Raw genomic sequence first — 20,733 nt, 5'->3', positions numbered from 1 at the left:
AACACAAGACTTCCACAGCCCCTTGGCTTCAGCACGGCCCTGCACAGCTCTGGTGGGCCGGCCCCACCCGCCAACCACGGCCCCCACAGGCCCCCACGGCGGCCGCGCTACACCGAGCGGGGCTTCGAGCCACAGACGCGCGCTCCCCGCACCCGGAGCTTCCCACAGCCTCGCGCCCGCCGCGGGGTCGCGGGGAGGCTACCGACCTGCTCCGCCTCCCCCGCGGGCCCTGGCGGTTCGCTGCCGGCGGAGCCCTGCGTCGCTCCCATAGTAACATCGCCGCCTGGGCGCTAACGGCCGGACCGCTGTGCTTCTCCCCCGCTGCCCGGGAAAGGCCGGAGGGAGCCCGGCCCGAGGGAGGGGCGGCGGTGGAGGGCGGCCGGAGCCCCGCAGGGACAAAGGCGGCAGTGAGGAGCCCCCACAGAGCGACTTTGTCCCGCCGGCGCACGGCCGCCCGCAGCCCTGCACAGCCAATCCGACTGCGGCGGCCCCGGGGAGGCGAGGAGACATTATTCTCCCCGGGATGAAAAGAATTGTTATTCTCCGTTTACAAAAATATTTCTTGTCTTCTTGCCCTTGGCAGCGGCTAGTAGATGACGCCTGTCACGGGATAGACCAGGGAGATGCCCTGGGAGGGACCTCTGAGAGCAGTAAGGAGCTGTGGGATGGCACCTGCAGCATCAGGTGCCTTCCCAGCACCAAGCAGGATTTCCACTTCTGTCTCCAACTCAGCAGCGCTGCAGTTAACTCAGAGGCTGAGATGGCCATTTGGGTTCTGAGGCCATCATTACACAGCACTGATGTAGAGGTGACCATAGTGGCAGAGGCTTGAACAATTGACTGGGCACAAAAAGCACAAAAAAGCAGACTGGCAGAAGTTCAACCATACGGTTGTGTTAAACACAGTTTCCCTGGTGCCACTGTCTCCCTTGGGTTGTTGTATTTGGGGTGAATGAGTCAATACTGGAATCTTATAGTGGAAGGAAGAAATACAGAATGAGGAGGAACTCATGGGGAAGAACTTTCTTAAGCCATAGCACTTAAAAAGAAGGTGAACAGCATGTTACTTTGTACGGCAAGCTCCCAAACCTGACGAGAAAAATTCAGACGTATGCCAAGCCACGAACTTTCATCTCATTTGTCCCCACAGTTTTATAAGGCAGAGATATAATCCAACTTTTCTTGCAATGCTAGCAGCCTGGTGTACAACAAAACATCAAGACCACTAGGAAAGCTGAAGCACAGAAGACAGTGTCCTCTTATAAATGGCATTCTGTAGATGGAGATGCCAGAATAGCATCTGGCCTCAACAGCCAAATGAGGCACAGCAGGGAAAGGTAAACCAGCTGCCATGCTAGGCAGTGCTGAGCACTTCTACCCTTCTCTGAAATTAAAGACATCCTTCCAAGGAGCCAGCACAGTCTGGGAATACCAGCATTTGACATTGCTTCAGCAGAAAAAGACTCTGCCCAGTGCTCACCTCCCTGAGAAAACAGGACGTGAGGAAAACAACATAGTCCGCTTCTTGCTTTGCTAGGATACAGTAGGATTTTGCTGTGTTTGAGGAGATACTTTTAAAAACAAGAATAATTTTTGTTTTTCAGCCTCAGAGCAACAGTGGTTTTTTTCTTCTTCTTGTTATTCTTAAGTGAGCAATTGCAAGACACAAGGTGAAATAGGGAAAGGAGAAGTCATCAGATCCCCACTAATGCATTCTTAACATGCAGATACTAAGTGGCTAAAAAAACAGAGAACCAGCTTCCTGCAAACACCTCCCTCCAAAAGGCTCTGGCAGAGGAAGAAGAGCCAACATACCCAGCATCCCCTTTTGATTTAGCCTTCTGTGGAGTGTAGGTAGCACCCTCAGGAGCAATCTAAGCCTATCAGACAGAGGAGGATTACTTCTCATTCTAGGTAAGAGCTGTGATTTGGCCTAAAGCCTAATTTAAGCAAGTTTTACAACTTTATCAGAGCCACATGGCGTTATCACTAACTGTGAGGTTATCAGACTGTGCTTCCTTGAGCTGTAAGGCTGCAGCCAAAGTTAACATACTTAGCTAGCCTGAGGTAAATGCAGTACAAATGCAGGAACTGACCACAGTTATGCAAGCAAAATAGATTTGCTTTTAATTCCTTAACACAAGTCATCACCTAGGAAGCGCCTATCAGTTTATTTCCATTCACTTTCCTGTAATAACACATGGAAAATAATTCATTTGGGCTTTTATTTCCTATATTTCCCCATAAAAGCACAGTGGGCACGTAACCTTTTCTGTTTTTATTTTTTTAAGCCAAACAGCTAGTCTGCCACAACAGGCAGATAACAGTCACCTGAAAACCTGAGCTGTGACTCCTGATGCTCAGGCTCACATGAGCTTGGCAAAGTTTCCAGATGCTCATAACAATGTGACAGATTGATGTGACAGTCAGTGCAATCACAATTTACAAGTTACTCATCCTGCAGTTAGTCTGCAGAGAACAGATTTTGAGGCTTTTGGGTACTTCCGTTCCTTTGGCCAAGCTATCACCCCAATGCAGCACATTGTTTGGCCTTAAGAGGGGAGGATGATGCTGATGAAACCAGAAGTGGAAGGATAAAATACAGCAGTCAGATCAGCGATAAGAACTGCAGGAACATCCCTAGCACAAGTTACAGAATTCCTACAGGAAAAGGGGAGCAGGTAAGGAAGGTACACAATTCACCTTACAGCTATTGCATTAGAGGATAGCATCCCTATTCTCTTGCCTTGCAAGCTGCAGGGAAGAAATGGGGAAAGAATACATCAAAGAACCTCCTGAACTACAGCTCACACAAGCTCATCTTAAAGTGAATAATCAGATATATCCTAGATTAGATTCAGAAGGCAAGAAGACTCTGCCCAGTGGACTACAAAATGATTAACACAGAAGACCAACTGCCTAGCCAAAACTTGCCTGGGACAGCAGCAAAGCAGAAGAGGAGCCAGAAACCCAGAAGGATTATCTGTTCTGCCTGTGCAGGAGACCAAAGTCTTGTTACCAGATCAAAATCACATGAACTGTGCTAAAAATGTGCAGCTCTGTCCTCTTAAGTGTTTAGGGACAGTGGTTCTGCATGTGCAATAACTGTACAAAGCAGTATGACATAGAGGGATTTCATGAAACGTTATGTAGATGTTTAGAGATTTGACAATGAACTTTTGTAGAATATCTTATCATCATTAACTGTGTAAGATGCATGCAAATAATTTCCAGTGATCACATCTCCTGTTGAGACTTTCCACTTAAGTAATCAAGGCAGACACCGTTTGCTACAGTCCATGTAGATTAATTAATTTAAAGAGAGAGCTTGCTGCAGCTTGAGTCATGCAAAACCTAAGATGTATTCCATAAATTATCTATTGCTACTGTGAATGCAGTCGTTGTGCTGCTTCTAGCACCAGCACTATCCATTTAACATTACACTGTGGGATGCAAATTTAAACATGCAGCTGCCTCTCATGGTTACTCCTGCCAATCAAGCAAGGCTGTTCAGCAATTTGCCTTCAGCACAGTGTTGTGATGCAGGTGCTCACTACTTCTTCCTGCCCTATCCACACCTCCAACTGAGCCTTTTAACTAGTTCCTCTGATAATCATGCCTATTTAGTTATTTTTTTAAATGTTGGAATTTAACACTTACAGCTCTTGACAGCACTAGTAACTTTACAGAGCTGGGAACTGATTTCAGTAAGAGACTAGGAATGCAGGTTGCTAGTCCAGCTGTTGAACTGTCTGAACACACACATCAGTTTTGCCTTTGTTTCTAAGCAAGTGTTTGTGATCTTCTGACGAAAAGCACTGTAGAAGTTTCTAAAAATACCATGTTGCCAAACAGCCTTTCCCCTTTCCCTTCCAATCTCTTTAGACTGCTTTTTGTCATCAGCCTGCAAAATTACACAAATCAGTCAGCCCAGTCCTACTTAAATGATTCATAAATCCAATTATGTCCGCTTCTTTATATAGCGAGCTAGGCCCTAACAGACTCAACCTTCAGGATTAGAGGATGTGTAGGTAGCTGACCTCTGACTCTCTAACTGCTCAGGGCATATATATGGTTCAAACACACAGTTCCACACTGCAGTGAAGGCACGTGAATGGTACAGTAATTTCAATCTGTCTTGGAGGGACTGGAAAAGCCACAAATGCTGTCTTCATAGCTGTTACTGTGTGCAGATGTGAATCCAATGGAGGACCACCAAGATGGTGGGGACTGGAGCACTGACCCTGCAACAGGAAGATTGTTCAGCCTGGTGAAAGGATAAGTGCAGGGGAACCTAACAGCAGCCCAGCAGCACTGACAAGAGGATATCAAGGATATGCAAGACAGCATCTTACTGTAGTACACAGCAGAAGAATGTGGACAAAAGCTCGAACTAGAGGTTCAGAATGGATGTAAGGAGAATTTTTTTTTTCCCCCATGGAAATAGCCAAGTCATGGATACAGAAAAGTTCTGCTGTCTCTGACCTTGAAGCTTTCTGAACCCCAGCTGGGCAAAGGCCCAAACAACCCAGTGAAGAAGCTGGGATAGAAATCTCCTCAGGTTCCTTTCCACATGAGTGACTCCATAATTTCTGAGCTACCATATGACCCAAATGCTAGTGCCAGCTTAAAGCAGGGCACCACATTCATCATCTTGCCCCTTATCTCTGCTTCCAAAGTACAACTTGTGATACACTGCAAAAAGATTTTCATAGGCGGCTTGTAAGGTCTGTAATACTGCCCTCTAAGGATGCACAAATGTATATGCTTTCCATATCGAAAAGTAGCAACTCCCAGGTTGTTAATTTAGAAAGCGAGGGTTTCCCTGTAAGAAAAACAGCCCAGCATAAACATATCCCATACTTCACATGTATTTTTTTCTGAGGCAATAACCAGTACAAACCTCCTTATGGCTCATCACTTGACCACATCCTCTGACCTTTACAAGGGATTTTATTGTATTTATTTATTTTTACTACCTAGACATACAGATTGAGATATTTCACAAAAGATGTTGTTAGGTTCGGAGCGTGAAGCTGCATAGTTTGAGCTAATTAATTTCATAGTCACGAAAGTAGGGAAAAGTATATAATGACGGATGTTAAATGATGAACAACTTAGGAAGAGCACTACAGAAATTAATAGTAGGAAAGACAGTAATATATAGCATATTTTTCTCAATAGTTTGATTCTTTTTGGTCACCAAGTCTACTAGATCTCACACAAAGATTTCAGAGGTTAATTGTGCTGAAAAACAGCAAGACACTGCTTGTTTCATCACTGTTGCGGCATCTTCACATAGAATGTGTGTTAGTATATAGATTAGCATAAAGATAGATAGCATCTCTATGCCCCTTCCCTTTATTTTTTGATAAATAAAATAAAAAACAAATCAGCAGCACAAGAACAAGCTGAGGCATTTGATAACCAGTAGTAAGAAAAAATGTCAGTGGAGAGAATGTAGAAATACAGCCTCTATCTATCCTAAACATGTTTATTCTAAGCACATCTGCATCTGCAATGTTTTAAGCTGCACGACAGTACCTTGAAAAGTACATGGATAACCAAATGTAATAGTGGGACATAATTTAGAACATGAGACAGGGATTTAGCAAGGGCTCTACCTGAAATCTTTTCTCTCATGATAAAATCAATTCACCAGCAGAGTAAGTAAAATTACAACAACCTCCTCTAGCACGCACACTTTCAAGTCTATTAATTTTAGAAGCTATAAAGATATTAAAAAAATATATTTAAAACAAATCCCAACAAGTTTGCACAGGTTTTTCCCTCAAATATCATACAAAGGTGCTTATCAACACTCAGAAGGACCTCTTCTTCACACTGAACTTGTCCATTTTATGCAGGAGAAGATGGGCACAATCTGGTTGAACATTCATTTTGCTTATTTCTCAATCATTCCTCTCTCTTTTGTGTTTCTTGACTGCTCCTTGCAAAGCAGTGAAACAATATTCTGCTTTAAGCAATTTATTTGCCCTCCTTCACTACAAGATAAGCCCTTACAACATCAAAAACTTTACCATGGTAATCAATTATTATAGCACAAATTAAGATAGCACAGTAAAGAAAACAAAGATCCCATTCTCATGGAGATCATAACACTTATTTAGAAAATACAAAAGAATATGGAGAATGCACAAAATGTAACATATGCAGAACATTATCTCTCATTTTTCCTAATACAGAGGTTAATTTAAAAAACAAAGCTCCAGATAACAGTTCTACAGCCAAGTTAGTCCTTCAGCGCACTAAAGCTCTGCTCCCAAGTTCTGTCTCTTCCTATATCATTTATACTGGCAAACTTCCCACTGAAGGGTACTCTACCTACTTCTGGGAGCTCCTCTCCAGGAAAGACTGAAGCAGGCTGCTGAGAGTATGAGGGAGAATAGAGAACAGAGCCATCAGAGAGAAAGCAGATGGAAACATCCACCTTAATCATTCTCTTGCCAGTCCCATAACTCTTGGTAGGTCTTGAGCTGGGTGGCTGGACACAACTTCTGAAGCATCCTTTTCTAGTGTGTAAGTGACCCTGGAATTTTGCAGGGTTGGGCTTGCTAGTATCCAAATTCCCTCATGTAAGGCTTGCATACCATACAGTATGGAAGTTTTTCAACTCAAGGAAGCCTTGCCAGAGTCTCCTAGAGCACCGAACTGGGACATTCCAGCCTATCTACACTTCACTAACATTCTCACATAATATTTTCTGCCACACCGCTTCCTATGAAAACAGAGCTTGCCTGTTTGTTATTTTATATAATGACATCTTATTTTTTCATGGTCTTTCTATCATGCATTTTCATTGGCTTTGATTAAATATCAGGGCTGCTCCAAAAATACTGCCTCCTGTTTGATTATGTTGTACCACAACATCAGAGGTGGCTGATGGTGGTACGGCAGTGGAGGACAGCCTTTCCCACCAGCACTCCACTACAAGTTGCTGAGTGTGATAGATGGCAGCAGAGCGGCACTGTGACAGAACAACGTCTGAAACAGAAGTGCAGACAAGGCAAAAGTCTGTCACTGAATTCCTCCATGCAGAAATTATGGCACCCAATACATTCATCAACACTTGCTGAATGTCTACCAAATGTCATACAAACAGTGGATGTGAGCACAGTGAAGCAGCAGACAAGACAAGCCACATTATGGCCATACAGAATTTTTATGAGCATGGCATGCATGCTCTTGCTCACTGCTGGCAAAAATGCACAGCTAATGGTAGTGAACTATGTTGAAAAATAGTGTTTTCTATTTACTCTATCAAACAGTGTCATTGCGTTCTTTGTGTAGTTTCCACGGCAATAAATAGAAGGCATTACTTTCAAAGCAACCAATGTGTATCACAGATTAGACAGGGTAAATGATGCCCACATCCCCAAATAAATTACTAAACCACCCACAAGCTATCCACCTCTCAACAATGAAGGGTAAATCAATTTTTAGTTTTGCAATACCAGCATACAGATCATTTGCTCTCTTAAAATTGTCATCTGCTAATGACTTTGAAAAAACTAAGCAGGCTTTTCATATTCTCTCTGAAAGTACTTGAGAAAAGGCTTCAATTGCAAGGTTAAGAAGCCAAAAGGATTATATTTACCTTAATGATGTACTATACAAAAATATGCAGCAAAACAACTCTCTCTGTGTGTGGCTATTTTGTTTCTCAGGATTCAGTACTGAGTCACTAAGCAATTCCCATTAATACTACCCTTTGTGCTTAAAGTAATTTATTTATTCCCAAACACATGCTGAATATTTATATTTGCTGAAGACACAACCATAGAGTAAATCCATTCTTTTCCAATGCTTAGGAAAGAGACAAACTAGTCCAGGCCTGTGCGTGATTATTTACATAATTTTAGCACAGTGTTCAGTTCACTGCACAAGTCTCTCCTCTTCAGCCCTGTTAGACATCATCAAGCTCTCAGCAAACCTGCATGTGTTCATTCTAAGTCACTAGAGAAATCCAGAAGAACTAGTTCTGTTTCAGTGTATTACTCTGTTGAATACAGCTACAGCGTCATTAAGCCTTTTAAAAACATACTAAAAGAATGAACAGTATAAATAGCACACAAGAAAAAAAAGCCATCGTGACCAACCAGTGAGTGGTTCTAGCCGACATTACTTGACCAGTACCTTGTGAGGAATGTTGATTTTTGAGAGTTTTGGTCTGTTTGCAGTGAAATACTTTGTGCGTGACGTACAGCGGTGCTCCCAGTCCCACTCACAAGGAGACGGCAGTGCAGTAGTTTGTTCCCTGAAAAACAAAGTCCCATTTTAGTTATGTACAATCACGAGAGAGTGACTGGAAGCCTGGAACATTGGTCCTTGAGATAAAAAAGATATAAAATATATTTTCTAGTTAGTTTGGCATGCTTTAGCTTCCCTAGCAGTCAGGTTGAAACAGTCCTCAAATAAAGGAGATACCCATAAATATACACACTTGCAGTAGCACTACAAACTTCAAGTCAAGCACTGACCCTCATCAAGCAATCACACAGGCCTGCAAGTAAGGGAGCAAAGCATTTTTGCAAGCAAAACAGACAAGAAGCACAGTCATTTTCCATTTCTTGCTCTTGTACTCCCCACAAGGCATTTTGGCTTTTAATTTTAACCTAGTCTGTACAGAGTTTAACTAGTAACAGCATTCTATCTTGAGCACAACCTCAGTAGAAACAAATACATGTATTTCAGTTACTTCACCTGCTAATTTAACAGCTCCGCTTGCCAGTTGCAGCCTTACTGCCTATTCCTTTTCCTGCTTGGGACTGCTCAGCCCCTCTTGGGGCTCCATTAACCTCTCTCTGCACAAGCAGTATTTTCACTGCCATTCAGCACCTCTGTTAGGGTGCTCCTCCTCTCCCCACCCCTTGTCATAGCCCTTCAGTATCTTATGCAGAAGAACAGAAGAATGAATGGTTTGACTACAGTGATGGGCAAACTCTTAAAAGAAATACGAAATCAGTGGTTATAACTTTTACCCCAATACCTCTTGATTGTCTTAATTTCTTTCAAAGGGCAGCTTTCCAAAGCATCCCACTGACCCTGTTGACATCCACTTTCAAAGATACAGTCAGACTTCCCTAGAGAAGTAGTGCAAGCACAGTAGTTGATTGGTTGGTTTTTGTTTGTTTGTTTTCTTTAACTAATTTCTATGGGTTTCTTAGGTCAATAATCCCTAGCTACTCCTGGATAGCAGGAAAGCCACAAGAAAGAAATACTGAAATCATTCTGTGGAACTTCCCCAAACATCTACAAGTCTCCTTATTTTACTGATGTGTTTTGTCTCACTCTTCCCCTGACTACAATCAAAATGAGCTTCCAGGTTCAAAAAAGGACACTTCAAATTCCTCCAAATATTTTTACAACACATTTAGTCTCATTAACTTCTTCCAAACCTCACAAATGTGAGCACCTGTGCAGTTTACACTGCAAAGATAAAACGTAACGTTCCCTCTCTGCTGACTATTCCAGCAGGAAGGCACCTTTCTCAAAATCAAACACTACTTTTTTAAACAAGGTTGGATTTCTGAAGTCACTGAACAAAACTGTGCTTAATATAGATTCCTGTTATAACAAAGAGCAACAAGATATACAAATTACAAACAAACATCAGCTTTAGTGTTCCAGTCTTCATAGTTCCAGGCTGTATGCAGAATACTGCTCTTTCGGAAGCAGCAGCAAAGTTACACAAGAAAAGGTGAAACCACATCACCATTGATGTCATTATTTGACACCATGCAAAGATGTCAAAAATTATGGAAATCCACCTGTCACAGAAATCATATCGTTATTCCAAGTAAAAACAGAAATAGGAAAACATTGTTTCTAATGTCTATGACGTGAAAATGCAAATCATTGCCTTAGCAAAACAATATATTTTCCTTTCAAAACTTCCAGGTAATAGTATTGGAGCTAGCACCATACTCTAATGCTAACTCTTATTATTCCTATTATTCTTAGGAAATAATTAAGTGGAGAAAAGGAAGAAAGCACCTGAGTTTGCACAGTGAGCAGACACCAGAAGGGGACCTCTACACCTAACATTGAGTACTGGCTTTTGGGAACTGTTTTATGATGTAAATTTACACACACATACTCCTTCAAAATGCTTATCTTGATGTTTTCTTGATGTGAACCTAACAGAAGTTGAGCAATAAGCTGATGTTAACAAACTGCGTTATTAGTTTGCTTACTCCTGTTGCACAGAACAAGCTGTCCACAACTATGAAAAGATCAATGCTTCTTTTCTTGAACTTCTTTTACATTGCAACAATTATTGGTTACCAGTCCTCAGCTCCCTGAAGCATTTAATGAAATTACAACAGGATCCCTACCTTAGTTCAATGACAACAGCCTTTCTGCTTTTGTGAAGCAGTCAGAATAGCAAATCCAGATATAATCCAAATACATCTTAAACAGCTTGGAATTCCAAGTGTATACGACAATTGTATCAACTAAATCTCTGTGAAAGGAGGGAGATGCCTAATTAAGAACACTGGAAATTGTCTCTTTTATACTAATACACAGTAGTAGATGAAAGCTAAGCAGCCAAGTCTGAGTCACAAAACAAAAAATAATGGAAGCTGCAATTAGCCAGTTTCATTTTTGGACTGCTTGTTTCAAGCTGCATCTCTGGCCAAACAAGCTCTCTTGAAAACAAAGAGGAATTCTGCAAGAATATACCCATGCTTTCCAACACAATTCCTCAGTGCATCAAGAGCAATCATATAAAACCTTCATCAACATATAAAGAGCAGCTGCAGAATTCAAAGAGATTGGTCTGTAGATAACATACAAGAACAATCAAAGGAAGTCAGAGACTAGGCTACTACACTGTCCCATGTCCAAATACACTGTTCTAAGAATCCCTTTTAACAGGCAAAATTTAGCAACAACAGCAACAACCCCAACTACTCTTCAGTACAATATCAGAAACATAGGAAAAACGTGCAGAATTAAATTTGGAAACTGTTGGCATTGATGTATCTACTAGACTACTTGTTATGGGCTTGGTGTTACAACTGAAAAATCACCTTGTGCTTCGGGTTTTAGTTGTTTTCAGTGTCACCATTAGAGGAAGTGCTCTTGCAGAATAAATGTGCATCAGTCATAGATTAATATTCACATTTTACTTCAGTCTTCTCTTTGAAGCCTTGCTTACACAAAACTATCCCAAGCCAGTTACTCATCATTACTCATGAACAAAAGCCTCACACATTCTGTGCTACGCTTGAAACAAGGCAACATTCTGACCAGAAAGTGAGGGACCAAGGCTGTGAAGATGCCCATCCACTAAGACTACTTGTAGAGGGTCAGGTGAGCTAGAAAAATAATCAATGTCCCTTTCAGCTTTTGAGGGCAATACCGATGAACAAGGGTTTCTGAAACCTAATACTGAGCTGTGTGCCAGAAGAAAGCATTCTGTATTGCTTTTAAATGCTCTGCATTTCACAGTTTGAACATTTAGTAGTCTTTGCTAATTTATCTCTTAATAACTCAAACTTTCCTTCAGTAAAACAGCATTCTTAGGTATGAGGAACTCTTGCTTCACAGAAGAGAAGGAAAGATGCACACATGTGGAAAAGTGTTTTTCTTTTCCACTTTTAGAAACTGCTAGTTCTCCCATGGATAAAAGTAGAGTACATATTTTCTCAAAAAGGGCAGTCTGGGGAGTGGACAGACACACACATAGCAGATTCAGCAGTAAAAGCAGCAAATGTAAAATGGCAACTATCTCAATTTCATTCTGTTCTTGAGCAAATTCCTCACGTAGGAGTAGCATCTGATTATTCCGGTAGCCAGGGACAAGAAGTACACAGAAATCTCTAACAAAACCACGTTTTACTATACTTGTAGGAGACAGACGGCACTGAAGGTATGACAAAAAGATTACCTGTTTGAACAACACACTTCTTTCCTAATGAAACATTTTCAAACTGCAAGGTGAGCACAGGTTTTCCTGTTGTTTTTCCCTGATAACATTTTCACACTTACCCTGGATGTTGCCACAGGTTTGCATGTCTACCCTCAGGAAGCAGCTCCCTCTTGTTAAGGGGAGTGATTCCTATTGCTGCTTCTAGAATAGTAATATATTTCTTGTAGCGCATCCTGCCTCTCTCAGCAGCTAAGTTATCATCCAAATGCAGATCCTGCAGCTGAAGTCATGCCTCTTCACTTATCTGAACTGCTGTTTTGCAAAACATGCTGCAAGTTTGAAGCATAGAAATAATGTTTTCTCCCCACTCTCCCAGGCTTGGAGAGTTAGCAAGAGAGAAAACAACAACAACAACACAAAGAAAAACTCCTACCGGATTCCCCTGAAACGTCATTGTTACATAATTCGATCTTTGAATAAGACACTAATGAAAATGATTGAAGAGACAATCACGGTTCTAAGCCTGGCCGGATAATGCACACTCTCCAATTGACTAATCCCTTGCTAAATCTCTGCTGCCTATAATCTTCCAAGCACTAATGGAACACTAGGTAACTTCTCTTCAAATTACAAGAGATCTGCACTGAAAACTTGAGATTTTTTTTTATTTTTTATTTTTTTAAAGACACTGGGGAAGACAAACAGGTGTTTTGCTTTTATTTTCCCCAATTTTTCCCCTCAGCACCAAGAAAACATTGGAAATGAGATCTAAACTGTCTAAAAACTTTCCCTTACTTGACTTGTGACGGAATTAAGAAAGCTAAAGACTCTTTTAGGATAGCCACTAGTCATTCTGTTGTGCCTCACACAACGCCAGAAGCCACTCAGTATAACAAAATTGTTTAAGCTGTGAGGTAGATGGCCCCAGGTGGTACCTACAAAGGTTGAGATGATGCAGAAGTTGAAATAACAGAGATGTGTCGGAAATGCTGCAGCACCTTCAAACCGCAGTAGACCTGCCTGAATGCAGAAAGGACAACTAAGGAACTGCTTTAATACTATTCAGACCCTAACATGGTAAATATAAATTTTATTGTGTAATTTTACCTACATTACAACACAGATGCATAATATTTAAATGGAAATGCTAAAAGAACAGGTGGGACAAGAGGTCCTTCTAAAGACTTTAGCTACAACTCCTGCACATTGTGCACTATTCTCTATTATTACTGGGCACATCTGTATTTCTGTTGGGATGGCTTCATGTTGCATTTATAAACCTCAAAGATAAAAAACCACAATATTTCATTATTTATATTGTAAAGGACTGAGTTCAACAACAGCTTCTTTGTATGACAACTGCCAGGTCCTTTGCTGCTTACACTCCCGTATCACCCACATTTGGTGTTAAACGCTTAGTCAAATGTGAAGGTTATGCTCACACAAACATGTACATACAGAGAACTACTGCTAACTAATACTAATAGGCAATCTATGGGGCTGGTCCTGGAAGAGCAAAGCAAAATTAAGCATTTCTTAAAGTGAAGGAGTACCACTACAAATAACCAGCAGGGGGAAACTTACAGTTTTCACCTACCGGGCTGCATGCTTACCTATAAGGAATTCAGAGCGAAAATCTGTGGAGTACTAAGAAAAGTAATTAACATATGAAACATGCAGAAACTAAATTAAGAAATGAATTGCTTCTGCAGGTCCAAAAAAGCATTTAACTACAACAACAAACATCTGCATAGAAAGTATTAAGAAGCTTAAGAAAGTGAAGTACTACTAAAAGTCTCTTAGCACAGCTGACATCATTAAGCTTGCATGCAACTTAACTTCTGAGAGCTTTGCAGGCCTACTGCAAAAACAGTACTAACCAGGAAAGGAAAAGATAGGAAGCAGGCAGGCTTGTTTGTTTGCTGAGAGCCTTCTAACTGCAATAGTCTATGTTAAAGCCCATATTTAGTAAACATAAAAATATTTTGACAAAATCCAACCTTCCTTCAAAGTCAGTTTCATTATCAATATTGTTACCACTACAGTTTCTTCTCAAAACTTTTGGTTCTTCTTTCTGATCTCTGTAGCGCTCTTTTAACCTTAAAGTTTCCCCCTGTAGACCTAAGGAACAGACTTTTCTAAAAAAATTTCCCCAAAGTGCTTTTCACAGATAGCGCCCTATCTGTCTGAAAACCATTCAGTGCACCTCTGGTTTTACCTTTTGTTCCTCTAAGGAAAGACCAATTATTCTAACTGAGCACATGCCCTGCAATTAGCCTAGTGCAGACAGGTCACAACTAAACTCATACAAGAAAGCGTAACTTATTTCCAAGGACTGATTCTGACTATCTAGAGCAAGTAAGGGCTGACACAGCTTGTCAGCTTCCTTCAACTTTATTTGAAACAGAAATTCAAAGCTTCTATAATACATCCATTGTTAATGAAGGTCTACTTTTGCAGAGCGAACAAAAGATACTTTCATCCATTATGTCCTGCCAAGGAATGTCATCCACTCCCCTTCTTCCAACTTTGTATTGTTTCGGGAAGAAAGAATGTATTTTATTGAAAGGACACAACACAGTTTTCCTATCCGGGCACATACATACAAGTGAGCAAACTTCATCTAAGAACTAGGATGATTAAAAAAAAAAAAGTATTTGTATCAACTTTAGGAACTCGTGGCCCTCAGCCATATCACAAGATAACATCAAGAAGCCGCCTAGAAGTTCAGCTAAAAAGATTACTTGGTTACTCAATATGTTTGTACACTGCCAACCTTCTCCCCACGGATTCTACATTAATTGCTACTCACTGCACAAAATCAAGAATATCCTGTATCACCTATTTCTAACAAATGGATGTAGTGCACTGTGGCAATATATCAAAGCTTGGAACATATGCCACAGTTTCATCAAGATATACTCTCTAGAGGGGAAAAGGACATGTGAAAATTGTTACGTTTTCCTAAATTTGTTTCAAGTCTTCCATTATTTTCTGTGCTTCCTTAGTTGAAACAAACAAACAAGGCTGGGGGGAGTGATTTCGACCTTTCAAGAGCAATTCAGAAGTCAGCAAATTTTTATTCACACTCTAAAAATTTTAGACTCAGTTAGAGTGGGAAAAATGACAAAAATTCCTTTCTGCACTGAAGAAACACAACATCAAAGCAAAAGCTTCCTTTTATTCTAACCCTTGACAGACGAAAACAGAAGTTGTACTCTTAACCGGGCATAGAGCAAGCTTCTTGTAAACACTGATGACAGAAGCATGATCACTTCAGACTCAACTCCAAAAGAGACCACAATTGCCCAGTGTAGAAAAAACTTACTTTCAGTCTTTTGGAAAGCAAGGAGCCCTTTTTTCTCATCTCTCAACAACAAGAATCTCTCCAACACCTACAGAGCAAAGAATCCTGTCTTGGAGCAAGTGAAAAACCAAAGGTCTTCTCCTACACACTTATTCTTGCGTGACAAAAATAACAACAGCTGACAATCGTCAACCTGCAGAGCACAAGTGTTTTGTTTGGACTGCACAGACAAAAGAAGTATGGGAAACAGTGCATATGTAAAGCTACTAACAGCCTTGAGGCAAAGGAGCATCAAGGTTCAGATTTTGTGGAGTGAGGGGGCAATTTCACAGAAAGAGGAGGACTCGGAAACTTCTTTTACACAGCTTCGGTGACTGAAACTGATTTTGGCCCCTCCCTAGTGAGCATCCCTCACCCGAACAGCCCATATGTTCCTGGAGATTCTCAGAATCAGCTTATACAAAGTTGTGCTAAGGAGGCTAGAGACACCAGTAGTCAAATCTGCTGGCTATTAAGCAGAGCTAGATGATGAAGCAGATGTTAGAACTGAGAGAGCAAGCTAGATGACAGTCTTGCTGTCAGCAGCGACATTCAGGGGAGATTTATCGGTTTTCTCTAATGATTTCCCTTAAAAAAAAAAATAAAAAAAAAAATAGGCTGAACAAACACAAGAAGCTTTGGTTAACATGAAGCCAGGCACTACTGAGCTCAGTTTATCAGTACAGCGGGGGCTGATGTTAAAGAATTAGTTTGGTGTGAGGGAATAATAATGGAAAGATTTTGTGAGAAGCATTACTGAGCCAATGTGAGGGAAAAATATAAGTCTAAAATACCTGACCTCATGCTTTGCTCAGTGGAATCACAGCCACCTCCAAGCTGTGATCTCGCATCTGCTATTTCACAGGTATGGAGACCACATCTGAGATAACATGCATACTTGGAAGAAATAAATTTCTCAAAAGCAGCTCTAAGTCGGTGGGGCAAAAGATGCAATGACAACAGAACAGAAAGGAAAAATCAGAACAAAAGGAAGCTTCTGCCCTTTTCCTCTCATGCTTCTTACTGACCCTAATATCACATCACATAGCATTTTTGCCTTATGATGTTATAGATGTGGAAATACAGCACTAATGAGTTTCATCCTCTCCACAGCTCCAGATTAGGAACTGCTGTTATCTCCGTGGTTCCAACACTCCGATACACAATGACAACCTGACCTAAATTCAGGAAGCCTTGGGTAGCTCATGTTTCCTAAAACAAAACATGTAGCTCATGAATATACAGCGGGGTAGATGGCATACACGATAACAGACAGAGCTCCCACCGCTCCCTGATTTTCTAAGCTCAGATCATAAACACTGAGTAAATTCACAGAGTCATCTAACGCTGGACAGAAAGTAGTCAGCACACTCTGCGTTCTCACTTGAAGCAGAAACCTAACCTGATTTAAAACAAAAACACTAAAAAACAATCCAAGTGTAACAGTTTGAGTGGTGAAGTGACCTGCAGTGGTCCTCACAGCTGCACAAAGCTGCTCCATTCCTACACTACAAGCAGTGCCTGCGTTAATTATGCAACATCTAAAACAAACATAGCCTCAGCTTTGACTATTAAATGCAGGCTTTGTTTTGGAAACAAACAAGTAAATAAAATAAATAAATTGCAGCAAGTAATAAATCATGATTTACCTATTCACACACACACAAAATAACAAACCACAAAACTTTCTAAAGTGTGACGTAGCTGTAGGGATAGCCTTGGTACTGACAAAAAACCAACACTGACTGTTAATAGACAAGAGGAAGCTCTGCAGACTCTGGGGACAAGCAGCAAGCATGTGTTAGAAGGCAGATGGTGTATGGATTCAGACAGTTGAGAAGAACACCCCAGGATTCCACAGCTCTGTTCTGACAAAAGCATAAGGGACAGAAATCCAAGCAGAAGCGAAATACTTGAACACATCTCTGGGAATTCCCAAAAAATTCAATGTACGTGGTCACGGGGCTGAAACCAAACCTTTACCTGTGACAGATGACGTGGACCTACGTCACCGTGGCAATGAAAACCACCAACACCCACTGTGGTGCAGCCGCCCTTCGGGCAACTCCCCGCTCCCAGGCATTCCCCACTACTAAGCAAGACCCACATTAGAACACAGACCCAGAAACCGTCCCCTACAGTCTCACTGCCATTAATGTTTGCTTGGCAAATCAATGGTCTCATTTTTGAGAAGCCCTCTGAAGCTGGTAGTTTGCTGTAATTTGCTGGTTAGGATTCACATGCCTTAACTCAGCTGATATCAATGATCAATGTCTGATTTAATGCATTTCCCCTCCCCCCTGCCCCATCCCCCCCATAAATGCATGTTTTCTACCTGTTTGAAAATAAGCCAGACAGGAAAGTCTCCAGCTTCAGCAAACTCACCACACACAGTGTCAATGCTTTCTTTCACTCTTTGTTGGAAGGACTGGTTCCAGGATTGCTACAAAAGCACGAAACTGATGCAGCCAGCCCTAATGAAAGTTACACTGTCCTTGAGACTGTTGTTGTAGCAATTAAACAGAGCAGTCCTGTAACAAGAGATTCCCCTCCCTCACAAGGAAGTGCTGGGGACAGACTCTGCCTGTGGCTGTGGGCACCTACAGATGCTGTCTGTTGTCTGAATTCCCACCGAGCTGAAGGCTGCTCTGAAGCAGCCCTGGAGCACTTTGTCATTTCTCACTCAGGGATTACCACAATTCAGGAAACTTCTGTCACTTTTACACATCTGGATTTTATAAAGGTGCAGCAATGCATCTCATTTTGGGAGCCACGTCAGCGCCTATACATTTTAATTGCTAAGAAAGATTTCCTGGTTGTCTTTACAGACACCAAACCAGGAAAGGGGGTATTAAGCAATCAAAACAGTATCAGACTCTGAATTACTCCAGTGCTGCAATTCTGAGGAGCTCTGCTGAGATTACAGTCCATGCAGAGTGCAGGGATCACCCTGACCCCACTGCATTAACCCCAATGTCTGCCTTTGGTCTCAGAGCACCAATGTGGAACAGCCCTGTGCCACCAAAGCACATCACGGTGCCCAACCCACGGCAGCTGTATCAGAAGGGATGTGCAGCCACAGCACCGACAGGGAATGCAGTGCTAAGGGCACACAGCAATTTTGCATATAACAGTCTGTAAGCAATTATAACAGCCAGCCTACCTACAAGTAGCATGCAGAAAGCTTCCTCCGGAGCCTGACAGGAGCTCTCAGAAGCACTAGATGATCGTGAATACAAACCTCACCATCTCTAAATGACACACACACATACACAGAGCAACTCCAGCTCTTTTCAAGAACACCTAAGCCCTATAAACGGGCACATGCAAACTTCTTGTGCTACCGCAGCCCCTTGCCACCCGCACCCTGTGGGAGCTGGCAGGTGCTGCTGCTGGAGGAGCTTGCACTTGGAGCCTTCAACTGAACGCCTCAGTTTCACCAGCCACACCGCACGCGGCAGCTCCGTTTTATTTTCCTCTGAATCACAGGGCTAAATAACTACCTCGAAAAACAAATTCGGATACATGAAAGAAAAGCAAAGCCATTTCGATGTGTCGCTATGCCAGCTCGATGGCTGCGCCCAGAGGTTAAAGCGAAGCCCTTTGGTGGCCCCTACCGGAGCGCTGCTGCGGGCCTCCCCCCGCACCGCCCGGCCGCCGCGTCCAACGCCAGCGGCACCCCGAGCGCAGGAAGTTACTCAGAGATTCCAGAGGAGCGACAGTCAGAAAGACGCACCGGGGGAACGAAGGTTTCCAGATCACCCGTGCGAACGGTCTCTACGTATGATCCTTCCGGACCCGAACCGCACGTACTTTTTCACCCTGCAAGAACACAAAGAAGGAACAGGTCTGACGCGGGGGGTCAGGGAGCGCCCACCCGGCACCGGCGGCTCAGCCGGACAGCGCGAGCACGACGCACCGCGGCCGCAGCGCCGCCCCCGGCCCGACGCGCGGGGCCGGCTCCCGAAGCCGCCCGCTCCTTTGTTTCACAGCTCCGCTAACTCGAAACTTCCCCTGACCCAGTTAGCCACAGCCCAAGGCACGGCTGGAATCCGCTCAGGATGTGCCAACTGAAAGACCGGAGGAATTTCGCCTAAAACAAAGGCGGCCCCAACCCCGCCGTCGCGGCTCGGCGCCTACCGGGTCCCGCCCCTGCGGAGCTGCGGAGGGGAACGAGACCGGGTAAACAAAATCCCCGATTCATCCGAGGCGCCGCCGCCGCTTCCCACGCCGTATCGCGCTCTCCCGGGAAGTACTTAGCGCGGAAAAAGTCACCGAGAACCGCCTAATCCTGTTAGCGACGAGCCGCTCCCCGCCCGCCCCAGGTGCGCGCCCCGCTCCCGCCGACCAAGAGCAGGGGGAAGGGGGAGCGGAGCCGCACCTGCCCCCGCGGCTACTCGCCTCTCTCCTGCTGACGGAGCTCGCCCGGGGAAGGCGTCCCGCCGTCCCGCAGCGGGCTGCAGACAGCCCCGGCTCGGCTACGGCCGCTCCTGCCCCGCCGCGCCGCCGAGTCGGGCGATTTCCTGCCGGGGAGAGGGCGGGGGCAGAGCGGGGCGGGCTCCCGGGGCAGGTGCCGGCCTCGCCCCGAGGTGGGGCGGCGGGGACGGGACGGGGCGGGCAGCGCGGGCAGCGCAGGGCCGAGGGAGCGCTGTCCCGCCCCGTCCCCCCGGTGCTTCAGCCTGGAATCCGGCCGGCATCAGCTTTCTGCCGTCCCGCAGCTGAGAGGAGGAGGAAGGCGAAACTAAACAGCTCGAACAAGATTCTTTGGAGTCGTGTTTCCCCTGCGTGTCACCAAGAATCCCTTATCTCCTCTCGCCATGAGAGCTTCTCTAAAATTAATCTGTGAAACAGAACCGGCTCGGAAGCCCCCTGGCACCGCGCCACTCGCCCTTTCTCAAGGGCAGGTGGTTTCTGCTAAATATTCCGGATTCCCGGAGCATTCCGCACTCGCTCAGACCGCGTTTCCTTCTCGCTAGGTTTGTTTGCACAGGGAGCCTCAGGCAGAAACTGAGATAAGGAAAGGCAAACACTGCTCCTCGCCCAGGCGCTGGACTTTGGAAGGAGGCGGGGGAGCAGAGAGAGCCCATTTTATTGACGGCACGTTGAGACTGGATTCAAATGTTATTTATTTTCAAAAGGCAAACTTGTAGCTGTAGTTAATAATTAGCGTGCCTGTGCATACAGCAGTCTTTAAGCGACCGCAGCGCTCTAAATGCTCTAAACAGCCAAAACAAATGAGGAAAAGGGCCTAATTCAGCACCTCCATGTTTTCTGTCAGCTCTTGAGAGGCTCTGCCATCGGCGATACAACAGCAGCCCGAATCAAGGCGCTGAGGGGTGGAAATGAGGTCTGACACCCAGGCACACCAGATTATTTGGTCTACACGGTGTCGGGTGTCTTTTTTCCTTAATGAATATTTTAAAACTTCGCCTGACCATTCTTTGAATGTTTTCCTGTTCTGAAGTTACTTTGGTGCTTCGAGCTCAGT

At 43.6% G+C, this 20,733-nt stretch overlaps 1 protein-coding gene across 2 annotated transcripts in view; it reads right to left on the bottom strand.

Moving 5' to 3' along the window:
- TJP2 (tight junction protein 2) overlaps positions 1-19,787 on the bottom strand; it is a 68,395-nt gene extending 48,608 nt beyond the window's left edge. The window contains exons 1-3 of one of the 2 annotated variants that reach the window (XM_015849078.2): positions 19,627-19,787; positions 18,982-19,067; positions 8,158-8,278 (exon numbers count right to left, since the gene is read on the bottom strand). Coding sequence is in view for 1 of the 2 variants with exons in the window: in XM_015849077.2 (XP_015704563.1) it covers positions 207-269 (63 nt within the window). In the remaining variant the exon portion in view is untranslated. Of the gene's footprint in view, positions 1-206; positions 351-8,157; positions 8,279-18,981; positions 19,068-19,626 lie in introns of those variants that run through there. The other variant, XM_015849077.2, reaches the window with a different exon arrangement.
- Between the last annotated feature and the right edge of the window lie 946 nt (positions 19,788-20,733).

This window comes from Coturnix japonica, chromosome Z (assembly GCF_001577835.2).
Source record: "Coturnix japonica isolate 7356 chromosome Z, Coturnix japonica 2.1, whole genome shotgun sequence".
Taxonomy (NCBI): Eukaryota; Metazoa; Chordata; class Aves; order Galliformes; family Phasianidae; genus Coturnix; species Coturnix japonica.
Note: the sequence above shows the minus strand (reverse complement) of the source record. Positions and strands in the feature narration are given on the sequence as shown.